The 24989-nt window shown below is 39.6% G+C and overlaps 1 protein-coding gene across 6 annotated transcripts in view; it reads right to left on the bottom strand.

Annotated features, from left to right (window-relative positions):
• CHST9 (carbohydrate sulfotransferase 9) overlaps window positions 1-24989 on the bottom strand; it is a 70295-nt gene that overhangs the window by 5435 nt on the left and 39871 nt on the right. For 3 of the 6 annotated variants that reach the window (XM_087707136.1, XM_087707137.1, XM_087707138.1), the window contains one exon: window positions 1934-1971. In XM_087707136.1, the coding sequence (XP_087563262.1) occupies window positions 1934-1971 (38 nt within the window). Of the gene's footprint in view, window positions 1-1933; window positions 1972-5840; window positions 7208-8278; window positions 8470-24989 lie in introns of those variants that run through there. The other 3 variants (XM_087707139.1, XM_087707142.1, XM_087707140.1) reach the window with 3 other exon arrangements.

Below are 24989 nucleotides of genomic sequence, written 5' to 3'. Positions count from 1 at the left end.
TGCCTCCAGATAGATGCCCGGCTGCAGAGGCAAAGGCCTTGCCGTGTATTCCAGGAGACCACCAGAATGCCGGTTCAACAAGGGACTGCAGTGGACTGGGAGGAGCCCATGGAGTTGGGTGCTGTCAGACCTCGAGTGTCATGGACAGAGATGGACAGACGACATGCGGAGAGATTGTGTTTTTACTGTGGGGATCTTGGACACTTGGCAGGGAGCTGCCCCAAGAAGAACAGAAGGGTTGCATGGACTGTAGCCATCCCTCAGCAATGCACGATCAAGTCAGACAACCAGCACATTGGTGCGGCCGTGTTACCCCATTCGCACAAGATAGCGTGCGTTTGGGGGTGTGTGGAGTCCCAGGGCGGATGCCCTGCCGAGTAAAGTAAAGAACTCCGACCCTGTGAACTCGCTTCTACCTCGGACTGTTCTACCCGTTGCATCCTGCGCTGCCATTGGTCATCCCGTGAGCATGCAGACTCTGATACGGGATGCGCAGTGGGGTGACGACTGGGTGGAGCGACAAAAGGCGGAAGTGAGGCCAGCGTCCCCATGGACTTTGGAAGGGGATCTTTTGAAGTGTCGGGGCTGGCTCTATGTTCCCGCAGGGTACATCCGTCGACGGGTGCTTGCGCAGATTCATTGCACATCTGTATCAAACATTGGGTTTTTTTGGACGTTGCGCCTGGCTTCCCAATTTTGGTGGCCCCATCTGAAAAATGATGTACGTAGGTGCGTGAAGTCATGTGCCCAGTGTCATTGAGCCAGATCTACAAGGGGAACTCCGCCGAGATTCCAGCCGTTGTCGACTCCAGTCCCCGCAACACTGGACTTTGTCTCTAGGTTTCCAGTGGGGTGCCAGTGTCTTGGACCATGTTCCGGGGAGGCCGTCACCAACCCTTCTGGGCCACACCCCGATCATCGAAACCAGAGGAAGGGTTCTGCGGGAGGGGATTGCGTGATGGTTCAGCAGGAGTCGGTAGAGCTGCCGTCAACCTCCGATGGAAAGGGGGTTGGTGGGTCGGCCTTGCAGAGGGTGGAGGACCCTGGACAGGGTGTTAAGGCTCGGCCAAAGCTGGCAGAGCTGCCGTCAACCTCCGACGGAAAGGGGGTTGGTGGGTCGGCCTTGCAGCGGGTGGAGGACCCTGGACAGGGTGTTAAGGCTCGGCCGAAGCTGGTAGAGGTGCCATCAACCTCCGAAGGTAGGGGGGCTGGTGGGTCGGCCTTGCGGAGGGTGGATGACCCTGGACGGGATGTCAATTCCAGGAAGGGTGGAAGGAAACATGGTGGCCACCAGATACCTAGAGAGTTCCGATTCAAGGGGGCTATGCCTCCAGAGGTTTGGGATTCATGAAAAAGGCATCAAGGGAAATGGGTGCGGGTCATCTTGTGGACATGACATTCCCACCGCATCCAGACCATCGGACCCCGGGGAAAGGGCCCTGCGGTGGGGGATAGTGTTGTGACTCAGCAGATGTCTGCTGTGATTCTTTTTGGGATACAAGATTCATTATGCAGCTGGGGCTTGTTAGAGGCAGGTTTGGAGATAAAAGGACGGATGCTGCCACGCCCTAGTTGCAGGAGTCAACGTTCCTTCGTGCGTTCCTTGATCCTTGATCGGGGTTTCTTTGCTGTACACTTGGAAAAGTGGTTTGACTTCTGTAACCCTGATTTGTAGAGACTTTGGAAGAAGGGCTTTCCTTTCGTTTGATTCACCTTGTATTGAAGTAAGAAAGATTTGTGTTTCAGTCCGTTATCTTCTGGCAGAGACTTTAATTAGTTTATTTTTGGGCTCGAAGCCAGTTTGAACTGAGAACTGATAAAGAAAGTTCCTTTTTAGTTTATTTGTCTTGCCATTTGTTAAGAGCTGTGAAGAGGGGACAGAACAATTAACTATGCAACATATCTAAATATATCTTAAAAATGGTCAAAATACCTGAATAATCATCTGAAGTTGCATTTTTTCTTCAGATCCTGAAAAAAAAGGAAAAAGTTTTCATTTCAGAGAAAAGTGGTCATATGAGTTTCAAAACAAGGTTAAGGGGAAAAAACAGCTTTTAAGAGTGTTTGAATCACTCCTATAGGCTTTTATAAAACAACTTTTCGGAGTGTTGGATTTGTCCCATTTACAATAGGTGAACTATTGTTTGTTAAAACTCTTGCTCTTCATTCTGTAAGATAGCCATCCTCAACAATCCTCACAAAAGGTCAAACACATGAGCCTAATTTTAATCAGTCTATTTATTTTAGTAGTGGATGTTTCAAATATGGAAACTTTTCCAGTCTCACCAGTCCAAAATGAATTCTGGGAACATATTAGTGCCATAATTGTAGGAGAAGCACTGCCATACCCAGGGAAAGAAGTTAAATGAGGCATCAGTTTAGAAGTGTGACATTGCCACAAGTGAATTAAATCTAACTTCCTTGATTGCTGTTGACCCTTATCTAGTTTTAAACAGGTGCTGTCAGTCTTAAAAGATTCCTGTGCATAGGCTTTAACAAAAAGTCAGTTAATTGACTTTTTGGAAACCTGATTTTTTGCATCTCACAATAATACAATGCATGCAGCCCTCCCAAGCTCTGTTTATGCTAGCAGAGGCACTGTGGGCTAGTCCTTTGCTGTTTCCAGTGTGTCTCCATGGGCCAGATCTAAGTACCCTGTGGGCCAGATCTGGTTCCCAGGCTTCGAGTTTGACACCCCTGAACTAGCATAACACATTATTGAACAGTCCTATAATAATTATATTTATATTGCAATTGTGTAAATGTCAAATGCAACACATAATTTAACTATTACAAAAAAGAATATGACTTTTAACAAATAAATAATTAAAGAAGGAATGTATGACCACTGGAACCAATCTACACTGCATAATTATAAAATTTTTGATCTGTACCTAAAGGGTTTGCACAAAAGCATCTTATACTGCCAAAATAAGGAAAATCCAGCAAGTTCACTTAGAAAAAAAAGAAGATTGTAAAAGGCTAGAATTGTTCCAATAACCTCCTGACAGTTGTATAATTTAAAATGATATAATGGAATGAAAGATTAAAAGGGCTATCCTTTATTTTTTGAGTTCACAATGTTATCGTCATTACTAAAAAGTTTTCATATTGTTTGTGGAAATTCTTAATCAAACTCCGCCAATCACACATTCTGCACTAAATATATCATATTCCTTTTTCAGTTTGACAGTGTCATAATTTGTAGAGCTCACAGGATGGCTGTGGAACTATATGAGGCAGTGTTAAATCATCAAACAAATATTCCTTTTGTTTCTGTTCAAACACTGAATGTGAAGATTTCCCATCGTCTTTGCGAAATTGCAACTTTCTCTGCATGATAACAAATGAATTAACCTGATTCACATAAGCTATAGAACAGCGTATTTAATAAAGAAGTTGGTTTCCTTGTTTGATGAGGGAATTCAATAAAAAATTCAGAAGTTATACCTTTAAAAACATGAAGTATTTTCAAAAGCTTGCAGATCTAAATGACCTGTTTAGTTGAACTAAAGCATTGTAGTCAGATCTTATGCTGATAACATTCCCATCATAAAGATTCTTTTAGGTTTTGAATATTTTTTATTCTGAATATATTTAAGCTGTTCAACAGAGAGATCTCTATCTTGCTGTGTATTCATAGTTATAGAAAAAAGGCAATCCATTCCCGCTTTGTTTAAATACATTGTGGAACAACTAGTCAGAATACCAAAGTGTCCATTTATCAGTGCTCACCAACTTTCCTAGGATTCGTAGAAGCATTTTGAATTAGCAAAAGCAAATACAAACCAATAAATAAATTTTAACTTGAATAAGGTAAAGGTAAATATTCCCCCATACATGCATGCTAGTCATTTCTGCCTCTACGTGCGGTGCTCATCTCCATTTCTAAGCCAAAGAGCCAGTGCTGTCTGAAGACTTCTCTGTGGTCATGTGGCCAGCATGATTAAATGCCGAGGGTGCATGGAGTACTGTTACCTTCCCACCAAAGTGGTCCCTATTCTTCTACTTGCATTTTTACTCCACTTAATACATTGATCCAGGCTTTAGTCATTAATGTTCCAATGTTAAAGCAAAGCCCTACACCTTATTCTGTTACTAGTTAAAAGCAACCTTAAGGTATATTAGGCTTTGTCATTGGTACTCTGGAGAAAGGTCAAGTGATGTGGCAATTGTTGGGAATAAAAGAAGAATAGGAACTGAGAATGTTAGCAGCAAATTCTATGCCACTCTGATGACTCTGATGACATGGGTTAGTAATACCACAACTCAGAAGTGGGGCAACCCATGGAAGAGGGAATGTCAACTTCTTATTGAACGAGTTGGTTCCTTAATCTGGATCTCTAGTGTTTATAGGGCTGTATCCACCTTTTCAGTATAGATAGATAGATAGATAGATAGATAGATAGATAGATAGATAGATAGATAGATAGATAGATAGATAGATAGATAGATAGAATCAGGCTTAATTCTGCATTCTCTATTCAGGCAGAAAATTAAATGTCACCATCTACCATGCCACTCAGAAGATAGATGAGGAAGAAATCTTATTCATCTTGAGCTTTTAAAAATATAATAAAAATAAAATAAATATTTATGTTCAACAAGTAAGTTGATAGAATGGGATGAAAAGTACTATACTGGTACAAGTAAGAAAGTAACTTTCCTAATGATCTCCTAAAATAACAATCTTCCTAAAAAATAAAACAAAATCAAGATTACTTATTGCTTTAGGCTATGATGGAGGATTGCCTCTTTATGGTAATTACTTCCTGCATAATAGCGTAGTATTTTGTTTTGCAGAAATGCTTTTTTTTTGCTTTGAGAAAGAAAATCAACATTATTCAGGCAGACTTTCAGTAGGCAATAGAGTTCACTGAGAACATCATTGTGAAAATTCACATCTTGAGGCTACTTTTTTTTAACCAGATAAGGCACTCTCTTTTTGGGGGTAATAAAAGATTAAGGCAAACATATTTTAAACAACCTTTAATGATGTACAAGATGCGAGGAAAGACCAATGTTTTCAATCTCTACTTGGATCAACTCTATTTTGCTCAAAGGTTTGTGGACTTTGAATACTGATGCTTTCCTGCTTCCCACTACATTTGTTTTTAGGCTATTTTTATTCACTTTAAAGGAATTTTAATAACTTTGTGTTGACAACATAGACAGCTGGGACTAAGAATTAAAGAAAAATTCAGTTGCTGACTTAGGAAGGAAGTGACATCAATGAGTTTCAAAAGACAGCCAAGAGGGAAAATTGAGTTTGTATGTTTATGGTCTCCCATTTTGTTGTTTTGACAGGATGCCTACAAATGCAAATTAGATGATCAACTTTATAGCATTTATATCAAACCAACAAAGAAATGATGTAACTGTACAATTAAGTTTTGATAAAAAGTCCACTGGCCTCAAAGGCCAAAAATAATGTATTCCTTGGAAATTATTTCTGTAAGATCCATGACTGTTACAGTACACTATCATTTTGCAACAAGGCTGATATGGAAACTTGTATTTGTATTTACAGGTTTGTTGATGTGATGCTATTAGTGCTAATATCAATATCCCCTATTAACTTAAATAATTAGCTATGTCCTATATTATTAATTCTGTCTCAAAATTATAGTGCTTTAATATTATCACTTTGTAATTTATTGTAAATCAATATAAACTTCAAAAATTTTCCTCTTGTGGAAGCTTACTGTGAGGATTGAATGAAGAGTATTACCATCACTTCCATAACTTAGTTTAAATAGAATATTTTAATAAATGAAACAGAAAAACAATTCTTGAAATGAGCTCTTATATTACCTGTATTGACTTCTCCATATAATTACCTGCCAAGGATGGATGAGCTTCTTAAAACCATCACAAAAGAACTTTGTCTTTTCAACCAGTTCCTGACAATTTTTATTTTAGTGATTTGCTGATTGTCCTTAATCAGTTCATGAAGCTTTCTTATGTAAAACCTGTTGGCTGCTGTCACAGGATAACCTCTCATTCTTGACATGGTCATGGAAAGCAGAAGACAAGGCCCATGATGATGGGGAGTATCTATTTGTCTGGAATGGTATAAAGACTCCTGCTTTTTCCCCCTCCCAGTCCTATGATTTTATGATTCTAGGAGTCCTATTTGTTTACAGTAGTATATGCAAGAAACTGCAATAAAGGTTACCCCATTTGATTTCACTGCTGGCTATGCTTATCAAAGGTTCAGTATGTCTGAAAGCAATCTGATGGGAATGTGTATAGCAGCGACCTGTGCAGTTTGATAGTCTCTGAAGGAAATGGGCATTAATTAGTTTTAGTGCTGCAGTTGGAAGGACCATGGCAACAGAATTTAAAATAACAAATGGGTCTATTTCAACCACTCTTTTTCTACAGTTCTTTGTTTTGGAAGTTAGGAGGCAATTGACCGGCTTTGGGTTCAATGACTCAAGGAATTCTCAGTTTAAACTTGTAAGGTATGGTCTCACCTATAAAGTTTTTTTCATTTTAGGTCCAATGCCTGGATTATATACATATTTCACTATATTCCACTATATATTATATATCAAAAGTGTGGCATCCGCATCTGTTCTCTAAAGGTCTGGCCATTTTGTGGTTATTTTTAGTTCTGTGCAATAATGTACCATACATATGGACAAGTTTTTCTAGACATTTCTAGATATTCAAATGCAGTAATACTCTTGTAGTTTCTAAACAAACAAACAAACAAACAAAACAACACCTCCCTCCTGAAATCTCCCTTTTCACACTAATATCTATTTCAGGAACATAGTTCTTTCTTTCTTAGACCATCAAGGCATATATTTTTCTTTTCTTTTTTTGTTGAAACTCAAAGTCTGTAATCAAAATGGTGCACAAACTAAGTCACCAATGATACAAGTAACTTTGCAACCAATCCTTGCATTTATGACCTTCTCAGGTCTGTAAGAAAGGAAAGCTGAAATAAGATAATAAGCACAGCTGTGCTTTCACCTAGTGGCTCCTTTGCTTAACAATTGAGTTGCAGGTCCCTAGTTGTACTTCCTTACTATATGTCTGCCTATATCACTTTCATAACAGGGACCAGAGGTGGTATTCAGCAGGTTCTGACCAGTTCTGGAGAATTGGTAGCAGAAATTTTGAGTAGTTCAGAGAACCGGTAAATACCATCTCTGACTGGCACCACCCCCATCTATTCTCTGCCTGATCTGCCCAGCTGATCGGGAGGGAATGGGGATTTTGTGGTAACCTTCCCCTGGAGTGGGGAGGGAATGGAGATTTTACAGTATCCTTTCCTTGCCACACTCACAGAACTGGTAGTAAAAAAAATTGAATCTCACCACTGATTGGGACCATCCTGCAAAGGCTAATATCTGGCTGGGATACAATTTGACTAATTACTTGGATAAATCCTTAATTTGACAAACTTGTACAGGCTGATGAGGAATTCAGTTCCAGTAAGTAATGCCAATGGTGGAACCATGTAAGTGGGAATAAACAAGGACCCAAACTGCCAAAGTCAGTGGAGATTTATTGAATTGAGTGGTAAATTGCATTTGTAGGAAAAGTACAACTGAACATAAATACTTTCCCTGATTAAGGTGGCAAGCAGAGATTAAAATATTGAAAGTACAAGCTCAGTGAAAAAAGCTGTAAACACGTTTTAATTTCGACCATTCCTCTGAGTTTTTATTAATATACAATAAAGAAACATCATCCAGGGCGTTTCATTTGTTGCGAAATACAAATGCCTAGAAAATGGAAACAAGTCAGTTCCTGGCATAACTTTTAAATTAATTCTTAATAGATAAATTTGAATGATGATTGTGCCAACACTACACAAAGACTTTCAGCACATCAGCTGCTGCATGGAGATAATGTTACCTACATTTTGCAAAGCTGCATTCTGACCTTTTGGAAACACAGACTCAGCTGCATTGATAGCAAATATCTTGCTAAAGATCATTCACGAGTGGAAACATCAGTTTTGTAAATGCAGGAGATCATGGCGGTATTCTTTTACGTTTTGAAGTTCACAGACATATATAGGAAGATCACAAGTAAAGCAAATTTATTTTTCATATGAAAATGGAGAAACTATAATTTGAATTGCCACAGGAAACAATTACTTCAAGAAAGCAATTCGTTTGGGATGCTCACATTTTTCTTCTCCAGTGTTACTGATTAGCCCAATGTTTCTCAACCTTGGCAACTTTAAAATGTATGAACTTCAATTCCCAGCATTCTCAGCCAGACTAAGAGCACATAATATAGTTTGATGGAGTACCTTTTAAAAATGAATAGAAGAATTTTTTTTCAGTTTGGATAAAGTATTGAAAAAGCTCAGCTGAAATAATTTGAGCCAATTTTTTTCCAGTAAATTGTCCAATATTTTCCTTATAATCTCATTCTGCTGCCATAAATCAGTGGCAGAACATTAGCTTTAATGCAGTTTCATTCCTTAGTGTTGTCAATCAGAAACTCTCATGAAGTTGTGAAACTGAAAAACAGAATATAAATGCAACTTTTTCATAAAGCAAAATCAGGTTGGAAAGCAAAAGACAAAAAACAAGTTACAAGCAAGAATTAGAATTCAGAAAAAACTATCTCTAAAGATGACTTGGTAGGGATCCAGAGTGAGATCAGAGAAGCCATTATGAATTGTTGCTTTTGCATCAGTCTATCCACAAGCTAACTTCTTAAACAGTGGACCGAACAGTACAGGTATCCCTTTTTTTTTTAAAAAAAAAAGTTCACTTATAAAAGAATTGTATTGCCTGTTAGCACCAGGTGTTTTTGCAGTAAGCACATTTTTGAATCTCTATCTGGTGAGAGTATGTAGATGGTCTGATAGCATGTAGTTTCTACTAGATGTACCTGAGAGTTATTTTCACATTCAGGCTGTGTTGATCAGATGTAGAACTAATGACCTGAGTCATTAAAAAAAAAACTTTTTCAAGAGTATATTTTGAATAAGCATTTTAACAGCATTTTTAAAAGAGAAATTTAAATGACATAGAAAAGTCTATCCAGGACCATCTGCAAATCCTTGGAAATAGCAACAACACTATTGGAGGTTATCTTTTAATTCTTATACGAATGCTCAAAGCAAAATGAAATTTCCTAACAGATCGTAGAAGTGTTACACAATGTGGCAGGTTAGTTGCAACTTTTCTTTGAAAAGGGCATATAAAGTGTAGCACATTAATCTTAACAGATTTCAAATATATTCCCCCTTTTCTATTGTATTTAATATTTTTATTAAACTAGTTTACATGGGAGATATTTTGATATGTTTCCAATTGGAAATTTTGGAATATCTCAAGGAACACAATGTAAGATTTATGTGATACAACTAGAAATTGTCCAGCAGAACAGTTTCTTGCTTTGCTGGAATTAATGTTTCCAATTATGCATGAATCACTGTGAACTCCTGGCCCTGAGGTGATGAAACATTAAAATGTCTGAACATGCTTGCTTACAGTAGGCAAATTCTTATATAATTAGTAGTAGTTCCCTGAACCTTGGAAGATGAGCGTTGAGATATTGATCAGGATTTTTGTAGGCTTTTCACAGTATAAGATTTGGAATATAATTTGCATTTTAAATGTTTTGTTTTGGTTGCTTTGTTATTATATAAGTATTGTATAATATTTATGTTAATGGAATTTTCTCCTTTATAGTCATGATTTGAATGTAACAAGAAGGTTACACCATTTGAATGAGAGAGATACTCTAGGCCTGTCAAACTGACAGCCCACAGGCAGGATGCATCACACACAGACCAGGTCCACACTGGCTCCACAAACGCAAAAAACATTGTGATACATCACAATATGTCACATGACACGATCGAGTTTGACACCCATGCTCTAGTCTATTGACGATTCCCTATCTGGAGTAGCAAAATGTTTCAGCCTATGCCTGGAATTAAACATGAAATTTTTGCAATCAAAAACATGTGATAAAAAATGAGTTGAAAAAAAATGAGTTGAAAAAATGATTCTGAGACCAAAGTGTGAAAAAAAGAGAACCAATGAGATTGAAAAGCAATTTAACAAGCCTATTCACAAGACTCAAATTCCATGACTAAGTTTTGCAAACTATGAATTAAAAAACAGCAAGGCAATTATGATGTTTAGTCTCATTTTTAAAAATCCTAAAATACTAATTTTTCAGGATCAAAATCAGCAGTTGGTTCTGCAATACCCTTCTTCAGAACGAAGTCAGAACGAAACTATTTTTCCATAAATCTCACACTGAACATTTTTTGTTCATTTATTTCCATACATACCCTATATCAGTGATGGCGAACCTTTTTTGGCTCACGTGCCATAAGGAGGGGGAGTGCAGGGGGGTCATGCGCAGGCGTGCCACACCCATAATGCAGGGCGCAACCCCCCATTGCACATGCGAGACCCCCCTCATTTTTTGCATGCTTTTTTCGCCCTCCCCAGGCTCCAGAGGCTTTATAGGAGCCTGGGGAGGGCGAAAACAGTCTCCCCCGCCCCTCCATAGGACTAAAAAGGACCCTACAAGCAAACCTCCAGAAGGTCCCTGAACACTCCGGAGGGCTTAAACCCGAGCAAACTGGAAGTCCTTTCCCAAACTTCCGGTTTGCCCATAGGGCTGTTTTTTTGCACTCCGAAGGCTTCAGGGAAGCTCCTGAAGCCTCCGGAGGGCCCCCGGGGGAGGCTCTCCCCAGGCTCCTATAATGCCTCTGGGCCTGGGGAAGGCAAAAAATGGGTTTACAAAAGGCTGAACTCAGCTGGCCAGCAGGCGCATGCATGCTGGCCAGCTGACAGGGCAATACCTCGTGTGCCCTGATAAATGGCTCCACGTGCCACCTGTGGCACGCGTGCCATAGGTTCGCTATCCCTGCTCTATATGTTCCCATAAATTTTTATCTATACTGGTAGAATTTTTTAAAAAATTGCCCATGTGGTGCTTATTGTTATGCACAGAAGATAAAAAGAAATGAGCAGTGTTAATTATTCATCTCCAATATAATGACTTCAGTAAGCTTGATAAAAATCCTTCTTTCCTTAATAAACTGTGTCATTCAGATGTTTACACCAGCTTGTTTTAAACACTGTTTCCCTTTGGATTTCAAAGATAACTAATTCCCAAGACTAAAAAAGAAAAGAAACATCTTCACTAATTGTGACATGTTGCCATGATTATATGACACAGTATTGCCTGGGGGAGGAAACCAATTTTATAAATCTAAATGCTCCTGAAATTATATGTTGCTGGATTTGCTATTCAGATTATGATTCTGAGTTTTTTGTACTGGTCACTACATTACTTTTGTATAATTTCAGGCGATTTATATTTCTTGAAAATACTTTTTGGACCATTCAGGATATAAAATTCTGTAGAATATTTATTACCACTGCAATATTCTCTGAAAATGACTTGGATGAAATTCTTTGGACTTTGTATGAGTGAGTACCCTCTAATGTTTATTGAATGTTCTGACCCCTCCTCCTCCATCCAGGAACGCAAGCCGAGACCAACGTAAATAAGAATGTTTTTAATCAGTCCAGACTCTTGTTGGCTGAAAGCCCAAAATAAACAAAGAGATAAGCACTCTGGCAGCAAGTCCTACAAACCTTGGCAGCAATGCAAACAAACTCTGGCAGCAATCCAGCCTACCAAGTTTGTTTCTCGTTAGTCCTTAACGTTGACTTCTGCAAGAAGGGCGTGGCACAAGCACTCTCTTTTACAATCAGGAGAGGATCTTAATGAGCATCAGCTGAGCGTAATTACCTCCTGTAATTACATAGTTGTTCTTGACGCCGAGTAGCCTTTCGACGGTGTGCGTCCCGGAACAACTCACAGGTGGTTTCTGGATCATTCTCTCTTGTCTCCTCCCCACTGATCCAAGGCTCAGGCGCCACCTGGTGACCAACCAGTCTCTCTGCACCCTGCTCAGAGTCGGAACCCTGTCCAGGGTCCTCCACATCCTCCAGGGCCGACTCATAAGACCCCTCGCTGTCGGAGTCTGGTGGCAGCTCCAACGGCTCCTGCCGGGCCACAACATTGAAGTAACCTGTTTTTTTCAGGCTTTTAATAGGACTTTAAGGAAACTATTAATTAAAGTTAATGGCTCTCCAGAGTCACATTTCCTCCCCCCAGGATTGAATAGAAGACTAAAAATATCATGTTACTTTAAAGAAGAACAGAGAAGTGCTGTGCTGAACAACTTCACAAAGAATATTTTTGATGCATAATCTTATCATTTAGGATTGTATTTTAATCATGGTTAAAAGCAATAAATAAACTGAATTATCATTTGCCTCCCCCCAAGTCCTGCCATGCTTTGTCATTGTGATGGGAGGAGGTATTCCTGGGAGGAAGGGATGAGAATGGTGATAGGGTATATAATCCAGGCTGGGTCACACAAGGCGTGAAGGTCATTCCAGCTGCCCAGCTAAAGCAAGCAGTCATTTATATTGGGCAGTGATGATACAGGAAGCTGCTGGAGGCAGATAAACATTTTAGTGACAATGGCAAAGGCATCAATATGTACTGTGTGGGAGAAGGAAATAGTAAACCACTTCTGTATTTTTACCAATAAAACCACATGGATAGAAAATATAAAATGATTGATGATTTAGTGCAGGAAGATGGGCCCCTCAGGTCAAATGGCACTCATGCTACTGAGGAACAGCTGAAGGTCTTTCAGAGTACTAATGGTGTTTATCACATGATCAGATTAAAGCCTTTGGGATGTCTATTGCTGATGTCATCATACAGGAACATAAAGTTAGAAGGCATAAAGATAGAATGGCAGTAGGTATTGTAAGAGCCATGAACATTGGATGGTTCAATACAAGGAAAGGTGAATTGCGATGGCATCAATTAGGATCTTAGACACCAGTGAATTGAGATGGATTGGGATTGGACACTTTCAGTCAGATGATCACACCATTTATTACTCAAGACATTTAAAAAACAGTGCTGCTTTTATAGTTAGCAATCATAGAATCTTAAGCCTAGAAGGTACCTTGGAGGTCTTCTACTCCAACCCTCTGCTCAAGGCAATAGTTCTTATACCATCCTGGACAAACAGTTGTCCAGTCTTCTCTTGAAAATCTCCAGTGTTGGAGCACCCATAACTCCAGGAAGTACTGTTAGCTGTTTCATAATGTCAGGAAATTCCTCATTAGTTTCAGGGCTGAGTTTCCCTCTGATGAGTTTCCATCCATTGCTTCTTGCCATGCCCTCAAATGGTATGGAAAATAAATTGACCCCTTTTTCCCTGTGAAAGCTTTTCAAATACTGGAAGGCAGCTATCATGTAAACCCTAACCATAAACAGACCTAGTTTTCTCAGCTGTTCATCCTATGATTTAGCCTCCAGACCCATTATCATCTTTGTTGCTCTTCTCTGCACTTATTCTAAGGCATCAGCATCTAAAGTACATATTTTAGGACCTTGGCATTATTGCTAAAGGAAGTAGAAGAGAACAATTATAGCATGGCCAGGCACTGACTGAGAAACAGATCACAAACTGCTAATATGAAAACGCAAGTTAAACTAAAGAACAACTATATGATTTTGAGCAGATCCCCAGTATTTTCAATGAGACATCAGGAATTGCTTTGCATTTCATTGAGAGAGAACTTAAAGAATTATGGTATGAATTTTAAAAAGTTGTTTAGGATGAATGTGAAAAGAGCCTACCAAAAATGAAAAAAGAGAAGAAAGCAAACTGCGTATCAGAAAAAGCATGGAAAATGCCAAAAAGAGAAGAGAAGCAATGCCAAGAAATACAAAACTTTCAGAATGGACCTCAACAAAAAGTTACAGAGAGGTTCAAGAAGGGACTACAACAGGGGTGGGTTTCGACCGGTTCGCACCGGTCCCTGCGATCCGGTTGGTCGCCGAACCCAGAAGTAAGTAACTTCCGGGAATGGCGACGCCCCCCCCGCGCCCGCGCGCGCCCGCACACCCGCGCCCGCTCCTTACCCGGTTTTTACGAATTCTGCGCTTTCCACGCATGCGCAGAACGCATACAGAGCCTGCGCGATCCTCCAGGAGCAGCTGGAGCATTGCGCAGACGCTAGTATGCATGCGCGCACCGCATGCGTGCACGCATGCGCTGCATGCGTGCACGAGGACGCCGCAGACGCCACGGACGCCGCGTGCGTGCGCGAGGACGCCGCCGGCCTCATTCCAACCGATCCGGTTGGAACGGGGCGAGAAACCCACCCCTGGACTACAACCAATACTACACAACATATTTAAACATATCAAAGATGGAAACAGACGTCAAAAAATAAGGACACAATAAAAAGAATTACAATTTTTGGAAGGGGAAGCTTTTTTAACTGAGACCACATTTATTTCATTGATAAAACAGAAAATGCAATCTACTCACTTAAAAGTAACACAAAGAAATGTATCCTAGAGTTACCTGTCAAATAGCAATCTTAATTTTATTCAGTAGTTGTATAGAGGAAATCACCAAACCACATCTCACTTATTGTGGCCATGTCATGCAGGAGAATTCACTGAAGAAAGCAATTGTGTCTGGAAGAGTTAGCACTGAAAGGAAACCAGGCCACCAAAGAACATGATGGCTGGACACCATCAAAGCTGACACCACCAGAGGACAGAACAACTCAAAAAAGTAGTGCAGGATTGGGAGATGTGGAGAGAGCTGGCCCATAGAACTGCCAAGACTTGGACATGACTGAATGGATAACATTATCATTAGTTATATTACAGTGGTGGGATCCTCCCAGTTTAACAACCGGTTTGGTGGTCATATGATTTGCGCTGTGTGTGTGTGTGCATTTTGAAAAAAAACTTCACTTCCGGGTTTCTTTGGAGGAGTAAGAGAGCTGATTTGCGCAGCAATCTGCTCTGCTGCGCAAATCAGCTGAGAAGATAAAGGTAGGAAAATACCCTGTTTCCCTGAAAATAATAATAAGCCCAATCTGGCTTTTGAGCGCATGCGCTAAAATAAGCTCTCCCCTGAAAATAAGCCCTCCCCGAAACTATTGCAATACAGCAGCAGCTATGAGATGACCACACTTGTCGCTTCCTACACTTCAAAAATAATAAGACCTCCCGGAAAATAAGGCGAAGTGCTTATTTTGGGGTCAGAAGAAAATAAGACGCTGTCTTATTTTCGGGGAAACACAGTAGCACAGGCAGGCGGGTGGGCCCATCTGATCATCGGAGTGAACCAGTTTGCTCCCAGCTGATCGTCGGAGCAACTGGTCTGAACTGGTAGAATCCCACCCCTAGTTATATAGGAATATCCAAAATATCTAAATATTTTAAAATTAATTTTTGCAAGAACTATTCAAAACAGATTATACATTTGGTTAATTAAGAAACATTGGTAGGGTAACATTTCCATGGCAAAAAGCTAACAAAATTAGAAAAGAACAATTAACACAGACATTGCTATAATTGGACTCAAGCATGGACTCAAATCTTACTAAATTAAAATTTACACTGACTGCCTGATCCAACCCCACAATAAAGCACATCAAATCCCAATATGCTTTATTTACCTATTGTAACTGGCAGCAGCAGCCAATTGGCAAAGAACAATAAGCCACCAAGGGATCTTTCTTCTCATAATTTAAGTAGTCGGCCCACAGGGCAGAATAACAGGAAAATGAATTTTGGCCATTTGCCCTACTGCATGTTACTAGCAGTTGATGCAATCTAGCAATAAATGTAAGAACAGATTTGCAATTATGCCAATAAATACTATAACAATGCAAAATTTCTGAAATATTATGGAGATTTAATTGGAAAACATGACGGTAGCAGGTAAAAATGAGTACTTCTTTGACAAGTACCTCATATTCAGTACTATGAAAGTGCCCACAATTCTATGTCAAATGTTTACAATTAAGAATTATACACATATATGCAATTCAGAATATTTCTTCATAAATTGCACCAATGTAATATTGCCCCGTTAAAATACTCCAGTACAAGTACTCCAGGATCAAAGTATGGAGAATTCAGTTTAGAAAACAGTTTAGTCCATCGGTTAAGATGCTAGACTATAAACCCGAAGCCTGTGAGTTCTAGTCTTGCCTTAGGCATGTAAGTGGGCTAGGGGTCTTTAGGTGAGTCACTCGCTCTCAGCTCAACCCACCTCATAGGGCTGTTGTGTGGAAAACAGAAGAAAGAATATTAGGTATTTGAGATATTTATAAAAATAATAAAGTTGGGAGGCCTTATTTTCAGGGGAGGGCTTATTTTAGTGCATGCGCTCAAAAGCCCAATTAAGCTTATTATCTGGGGAAGTCTTATTTTCAGGGCAACAGTATATATATACATACATATGCATACACACACACACACACACTGCATTCTAAATATTCAGATCCTCTTCATCTTTGACAATTTTGTTATGCTGCAACTTGATTTTACAGTTGTTGAAATTCATTTTTTCTCATTAATTTACACTCAGTAACCCATAATGACAAAGTGAAAATAGAATTTTAGAAATGTCTCCTCTTCATAACAATATTTAAATAGAGTCTATCTGTAGAGGCATTATTAAGATTAATTAATTAACTTTTGGGCTCCTTGTTCAAAAATATCCTTTTATGTCAAGTGCTAAAATATTTTCCTTTATTCTGTTCAGCGTGAACATTCTTCTCTTTTAATTGTATCTTTAATTTGTTCTAATTCATAGTAGTGTCCAATTTTTAAAGTTGTACTTTATTATGTTTTTTAAAGGATCCAAACAAAATAATTTTCCTGTGGCAAGGTTTCTTAATAATTAATTGCAAAAATCTATTTCAAATTGGTTTACTTCATTTGTAACTTTCTAAAATCTAAGTTTTAACCACCCTTTTGCTATTAATTTCAGAAAAAAAATCTTTAAACTTGTGTTTAAAACTTCTTTCACTAAGGATGGAAGGAAACTCATTTTATCCTCTAAAACTAATTGAAAAGCAGTTAACAAGCAATTTCTTAAAGTGATTAGAAAAAGAAGTATCTGAACCTACTAATAGCCTTAAAGACAACTATGATTTGAGCAAGATGGCATTTCCCTCATCTACAAAACTCTAAACTGCTGGAGGTCACCATCTTGCAATTTCCTCATGAGAAGCAACTGTCTGGAGCATTTGTGGGCAATGTCAAGTGCCCTTCTTGTCCGGTCTACTTGCTAGCTCTTTCTTGCACTGCCATTGTTTTTAATTTGCCATTTCTTTCCTAGAAATCCCAATGCTAACTTCTGTTATAAGTGAGAGTTTGTACCAGGGGTGGGTTCCTGCCAGTTCTAACCTCTTCTATAGAAGAGGTTCCACAAATCTATAGTGCCATTTAGAACTGGTTCCAGTTCCCTCCCCCCGCCCATCTGCACATCATCAAGATGAAGAGCGAGAGGAGGAATTCTGGGAGTTGAAGTACACAAGTCTTAAAGCTGTCAAGTTTGAACACCCCTGGGTTTTTTTTTCTAAAGGGTTATGGGTGCAAGGGTCTTGTAACTTGACAGCTTTAAGATTTGCGTGCTTTAAATGCCAGAGTTTCTGAGCCAACATTTTGGTTGCTAAGCAAGAGCATTGTTAAGTGAGTTTCACCACATTTTACAAGTTGGCCATGCCCACCCAGTCACATGGCTGGCAAGCCACTCCCACCCAGTCACATGGCTGGCAAGCCACTCCCACCCGGTCACAAGGCCAGCAAGCCACTCCCACAAAGCAGGCCACACCTACAGAACAGGTTCTAAAAAATTTTGAAACCCACCACTGGTTTGTACATATTTATTATACAGATAATTCTCAATTTATGACCACAATAGAGTCCAATATTTCTGTTGTTAAATGAGATATTTGATAGGTGGGTTTTGCCCCATTTTACTACTTTTCTTGCCGCAGTTATTAAATGAATCACTGCCGTTGATAAGTTTGTAGCTCGGTTGCTAAACTAACCTAGCTTTTCTATTTATTTTGTTTGTGATGTCACAAAAGGTGATTGCATGATCTTGGGACATAGCAATGGTCATACAAATGAACCAGTTGCCAAGCATCTGAATTTTGATCACATGATCGTGAGGATGCTGCAAAGGTCGTAACTGTGAAAAATGGTCATAAGTCACATTTTCTAGTGCTGTTGTAACTTTGAACAGTCACTAAATGAGCTGTTGTAAGTCAAGGCCTACCTGTTTTTGTAAAATAGGCTGCCCAGTGTATAGAGCAAAGTTCTCCATAGAAACAAACTGGACTATTTTAAATGTTTAACTTGCATTATAATTGATATATCACGCTGACCACATGAAAGGCATCTGTATCTAAGACTAAAATAGCACAAAATCATTATTTTTAGATGCTTCAGTGCATGAAAATAGACCTTATGTTACAAAATAGATGTGCTATTTTTTAGTAACAAAAATGATTTTGTGTGGTGAAGTGCCCTCTAGTGACAAAATAAAGTCAGATGATGATCGGTTTAAACTAAAGGGAAAAAAAGAAAAACCAGGCTGGTTCTCAATCTGTATGGATATATTAATATACTTCTGCTCTAATAGTGGGATCATTTTTCTGTGGATTTTGAGGCAGCAGATTAGGGTAGAAGTACAAGGAAGTCCATATGGCAGTGATGGCAAATCTTTTTGGCCGAAACTGGAACGCATGTGTGCGCGCCAGAAACCCGAAGACCAGCTGCATGCATGTGCTGGCCAGCTGTTCTTTGGGTTTCTGGCACATGCATGCATGCCGGCCAGCTGACCTTTGCGCACATGCCTGTTTTTTGGCTGTTTTTCAGTGGCTGCGAAGACCAGCTGGTGACGGCACACATGCCCACAGAGGTGGCTTGGTGTGCCACCTCTGGCATGCGTGCCATAGGTTCGCCATCACAGCCATATGGCATACACCTTTCTCCTTCACCATTTTGCTGCCATTCCCCACCAAATTGCTATAAGATTAGCCCCATGAACTGTGGTGTGTAGATCAGAAATCAGTAGAAGAAACCAGTCACAATTAGCTGATTTACAACTGTAAACATTAGGATTCCCTGTTTGCTGATGATGACAAATGTCACATAGGCATAAACCTAATGAATAGTTTCTATAAAAAATGTTACTTAATCTTGCAGTTATACAAAACAGATGTTAAAAGCACAAAACTAAAGAAAGGTTCAACTGACTGCCCATGTTTAAGAGAGATTTTGACTACGTCTTCTCAAAATACACAACTGCATATATAACCAGGAAGAATGCAGCCAAGGAATAGTTTAGCCTACTTCAGGAGTGTCAAACTCGCAGCCCGCGGGACAGATGTGACATGCGCTGGCCACATTCATGCCCTTTTTATCGAAGGGGGGGGGAGTTACAATACGTCACACGATGCTGCGATGACGATGTGAATTTGACACCCCTAGTTGAATTATATAGCATTTCTATATCTGTCATGAACAATGTTTGATGACAATTTATCAAAATGCTCTGGTTGTCATTGCTGTTTTGATTTACGCAGCTTAATCATATTGTTGGTGCAAGTAAGACTGTTCTTACTTGTTATTATTTAACTATTAAACATGAAGCTCCATTCAGTGATGATTTATTAAGAACACACCTTCTTCAATTCAGAAGTGACAGTGCAGAGGATTTTTTAAGCAATTAAGATTCAAAGCTGATCATTTGAAACTGTGACATTCCCTTAAAGTAGCTGATGTGAATTTTTATTTTTTCTCAAATTGTAGAAAAAGTTGACAAAATGTATCCTTTCTGTTAGGCAGAAAACATAGTTTATAGTAATGTGTATAACTGTTTATTTTAATCCAATTTTACATGTCTTCATACTGTAGACTAATTTTCTTTGTAGAATATAAACAACTGATTTAAAGAAATGTAAGGAAAATTCTGTTTATCCAATACCATTATAGCCCTTTGCCACAGAGGTGATATTCAGCAGGTTCTCACCAGTTCTGGAGAACTGGTAGCAGAAATTTTGAGTAGTTTGGAGAATCGGTAAATACCACCTCCAATTGGCTCCACCCCCATCTATGCCTCCAGAGTCTCGGCTGATCGGGAGGGAATGGGGATTTTGCAGTAATCTTCCCCTGGAGTGGAGAGGGAATGGAGATTTACAGTATCCTTTCCCTGCCATGCCCACCAAGCCAAACCACACCCACAGAACTGGTAGTAAAAAAATTTGAATCCCGCCACTGTTTTGCCACCCCCTAAATCCATTCTTAGGGGTAAAGGAGTGCTTTTGGAATATAATAAATTGGGGGGATAATGCAATTGTTAGCATTAAAATGTTCTTCTCTTTATGGAAGCCATATTGGGATCCAATTCAATGAAAAACTTCCCACAGAAGCATATTTAATTGTTTAGTTAATATTCTTTTGGTTTTCTCAAAATCAAAAAAATTGAATTCCTCCCTAATTTCCTAGACTGTCACAAATTATAATTTGATATTTAAATTGAATCAGACAAACTACAATTTGCATCCAAATTTGAAATGAATTCATCTTCATACTGCATTTGACAAAATGTGTGCTTACTTTTTAAATTACTGATTTAAAACAAAAAGAGGTGTGATTTACATAAGTAGTTTTTTTTAATTAAAATGTATTTTCTATTCATTATTGTACTGCAGTATAGCACTGAAGCTGAGTATCATGACATTATCTTTTTACAAATATTTTATTTCAAATATTTAGGTTCTTACTCTTTGTTGGAACTGCATATTGAGATGAAGTTTTTTAAACTATAATACATTTTGTCATGACTTTGATATGCCAGCAAGGGGAGTCATTACACTTTAGGAAGCTATATTTGAGGAAACTATATAGAAATAATAAATAGAATGTTGTTTGGATTTATAAACAATAAAAATAGCTGATCTTTTGATGTATGAACTCTCCCCCCCCCCCCCAGGAACCCTTAATGATTGTTCTTACATCTAAAAGAAAAAACAACGGAAGCAAATATACGGTATATTGTTAGATCAATACATTAGAATAGCACAGGGTTTTTAAAGCAAAGAAAGGAAATGAATGGCATTTTATTATTTTCTTTAATTTTAAAGTTCCAGCAGAAACCTCAGAAGGCAAAAGTTATAGATTCATAAATAAATAACTTTCTGAAGTTAAGTTATATTAAAAATGCAGATTCATCCTTCCTTCCTTCCTAAATTATGGCAATAACTAAAGAACATTCTAAAAATAGAAAATCTAATATATTTCTCCGTCTAAACGATACATACATTTACTATTATAATAAATTCACTAGGGGTAAATTTGGCTTAAATCCATTCTTTTAGTGATCATTCAAAGTAACAGTGGTACTGAAAAAAGGCAACTTACGACTTGCAAATGACCGTTACAGCATCCCCAAGGACACATCATCAAAATTTGGCTACATGGCAACTGGCATATATTTACAATGATGCATTGGGATAAAATATATCCCAACTTTATTATTTATATTTTTCTTATGTTTCCAAGTCTTTCTGTTCAACTTTTTAAGATAATCTTTACAAAAATAAAAACTAAAGTGAGCAAGGCAATGAAAACTTATACTTCCTAGTCAAGATACTTCGTTCATGGTAACATTATAAAATATAAATGAATACGACAGAGTTTCTTAAGCATGTGTTGGACTTCAATAATAACAACGGTGCTTCTAAGGATCAAAGAAACTGGTTCAATATGTTTAGAGGAGACTTGATGGGATAGTACTCGAAGAAGGTATGCTTCAACAAATGGTCATCTGGTTTACATATTAAACAGTTTAAGACAAGTCTACCAGGAAAAGTGAATTCATCCTGCCACATCTGGTGTTCTTAAAACAGGTAGCCGTGTATTGTTCAGACTCTATAGAATCCTTTTCACTACAAGACCCTAAAAGATGATGACCAACTGGCCCTTAGGAAGTGACTGGCAACTAAGCTTCAGAATTCAAACAAAAATGTCTAATCCAAGGCTTAAATTGCTTTTTATTATATAACCTGTGATGGGCTGCACCCCATCTTCACCTAAATGCAAAGAAACATAAATATTTCTTCACTTAAATATGGAGTAACAACACACAGGCAAAAAAACCACTGGGATCAGGAGGAATTTTTAAGTTTCTGTTGGCTTTTTCATTGAACAGCCTTGTGGGAAGCTGGCAGTGAATGTCAGAAACCTTCCTCCCCTCCCTTCCCCTGTATATGAAGCATTATCACTTGATAAATTTTGTTCATTTTTACATAGGATGCTTTGTGAAACCATTTCCAGGAAAAAAAACTGGATGGTTTTCAATATTTTGTCAAATCACCTTACAAATTATATTAATATATGTAAGTTAAAAATAATGTTTTATGATATTAAAGAAGAGTCATGTCTATCTAGTGTAGTTTATTTATTTATTATGCCTTCAAGTCAGTCTTGACTGCTGTCAACTTTCTGAACCAGTTCCTGCATTTTTCTTGGGAAGGTTTTTCAGAAGTGGTTTGCCATTGGGGTTTTCAAGGGCTGAGGGAGACCAACTGGTGTAAGGTCACCAGCTGACTTTGTGCCTATGAGGCAATTTGAACTCAGAGTCTCTTGATTTCCAGCTTGGTGCCTTAGTCATTAAACCAGACGGACTCTAGTCTTTAAACCAGACTGACTCTACATAATGAATGTATATTTTTTAAAGCTTCTGTCCCCTGAAATTGTCCCAGAAAATAAGAAAATAAATAAATAAATAATCCCATATTTCTATGATTGCAAAGTACTGTAAATTTTTCCCTTCTTACATATAAATGTAAGGGATAATCGTGGCACGACAAAACCGCGCTACGCAAAATAGCGGAGATTAAATCGCGTCCCTAAAGTCGCGACATCATCACCGCGCGTCATCACCGCGGGGACAACAGCGCGGCGACAGAAGAGCGTTCTTTGCCTCCAAAGGTAGCCCTCCTCCTCCAGCTGACAGCGGCAGCGGGCACGGGGCAAAGCGGGCTGTCCAGCAGCAGCAGCAGCCTGCGGGAAGGGTCCAGCACAGCCACGGGGGGCAGCAGGAAGCCCGCGGGGGGCCCGAGCAGGGCCGCCGACGCTGGCGGCGGCGGAGGACGCAGCAGCGGCGGCGGCTGACGCTCTCCCGGGGCCGGCGAACCGGGCTTGCCCGGCAGAGGCAGGCCACCCTCTTCTTCCTCAACAACATCTCCTTGGATGGGCGGCCGCCGCCACCAGGCAAGCCCGCTTCGCCGGCCCCGGGAGAGCCTCAGCCGCTGCCGCCGCCCGCCCTGCCTCTTCCTCCGGGGGAGGCGCCGGCGGCGGAGGCCGCCCGTCCAAGGAGATGTTGTTGAGGAAGAAGAGGGCAGCCTGCCTCCGCCGGGCAAGCCCGCTTCGCCGGCCTGGGAGAGCCTCAGCCGCCGCCGCTGCCGCGTCCTCCTCCGCTTCCTGCTGCCCCCCGCGGCTGAGCTGGACCCTTCCCGCAGGCTGCTGCTGCTGGGCAGCCCGCTTTGCCCCGTGCCTGCTGCCGCTGTCAGCTGGAGGAGGAGGGCTACCTTTGGAGGCAAAGAACGAAGCATGTAGAACGCCCTTCTGTCGCCGCACTGTTGTCGCGGCGGTAGGGTCGTTTTTTTCTTAGCGCTTCGGACGCCGCGGATTTGCCTCCGCACTTATGTCGGCGCGGATAAGGGCATCGCGGTTTTGTGGTGGAACCAGGGATAATAACAGGATGTAATGGCTCAGTGGCTAAGATGCTGAGCTTGTTGATCAGAAAGGTCGGCTGTTCAGCACTTCAAATCCCTAGCGCCATGTAATGGAGTGAGCTCCTGTTACTTGTCCCAGCTTCTTCCAACCTAGCAGTTCGAAAGCACGTAAAAATGCAAGTAGAAAAATAGGGACCACCTTTGGTAGGAAGGTAACAGCATTCCATGCGCCTTCGGCATTTAGTCATGATGGCCACATGACCACGGAGAAGTCTTCAGACAGCGCTGGCTCTTCGACTTTGAAACGAAGATGATCACTGTCCCTTAGAGTTGGAAACGACTAACACATAAGTGTGAGGGGAACCTTTACCTTACATATAAATGTAATATTGCAGAATCTTTTTGTTGGCTCAGATGCTAAGGCATTTATCTAAAGTTACAATGCTATTGCATATGTTCCATTAAGATATGTTTATTCTTACTACAACATAAAGAGAGTGAGAGAAAGATAGGGAGAGAGAGGAAGTGGAAAATTAATTCCTTTAACAGATATTTCCAATTATTAAATAAACATTTGTATGGTAGGTCAATTCATTCTTCTCCAATGGCTTTATTTTAATTGTAAAAAAGTCAAAGTTTCTTATTATTTTTAACGTTTATACATTATATACATATAATATATGCTTGATAAATACATGGATTTCATGATGGAAAATCTTATAGAAATCTATTTAATCTTGCATTATTTTAATAGCAATTGATCCTGATTATCATATCTTACAGCAGGTCAAAAGACATTCTGAATTCATAGCTGTTACTCAAGTTATTTTGCACGAATAGCACTGAAGCTTCCAATTATTGAATTTATAAGTGCTTTTTCTGTTGAATAAACCACTCAAAGAACAAAATTGATTCTACAATACTTTTATCTAAACAGTTCTGTTCTGTCCTTCTGGTACTTACTATATAGCAATAGCAATAGCAGATTTTTATATACCGCTTCATAGGGCTTTCAGCCCTCTCTAAGCGGTTTACAGAGTCAGCATATTGCCCCCAACAACAATGCGGGTCCTCATTTTACCCACCTCGGAAGGATGGAAGGCTGAGTCAACCCTGAGCCGGTGAGATTTGAACCGCTTAACTGCTAGATCTAGCAGTCAGCTGAAGTGGCCTGCAGTACTGCACTCTACCCACTGCGCCACCACGGCTCTTAATTATTAATTGTGTGATTTACTGGATTTTTCAACCATGGTAGACTAAAATGTAGCAAACACAAAGGCACAACAAGCATCAAAATACTTTAGAAATTAAACTTAACCTTTAAGCACATACTGCTATACATGGGCTACTGCTATCATTTAAATGGCAGGAAAATCC

Source organism: Thamnophis sirtalis, unplaced genomic scaffold, assembly GCF_051295495.1.
Source record: "Thamnophis sirtalis isolate CommonGarterSnake01/CBP01778 unplaced genomic scaffold, rThaSir2_p1.2 scaffold_2, whole genome shotgun sequence".
NCBI lineage: Eukaryota > Metazoa > Chordata > Lepidosauria > Squamata > Natricidae > Thamnophis > Thamnophis sirtalis.
Note: the sequence above shows the minus strand (reverse complement) of the source record. Positions and strands in the feature narration are given on the sequence as shown.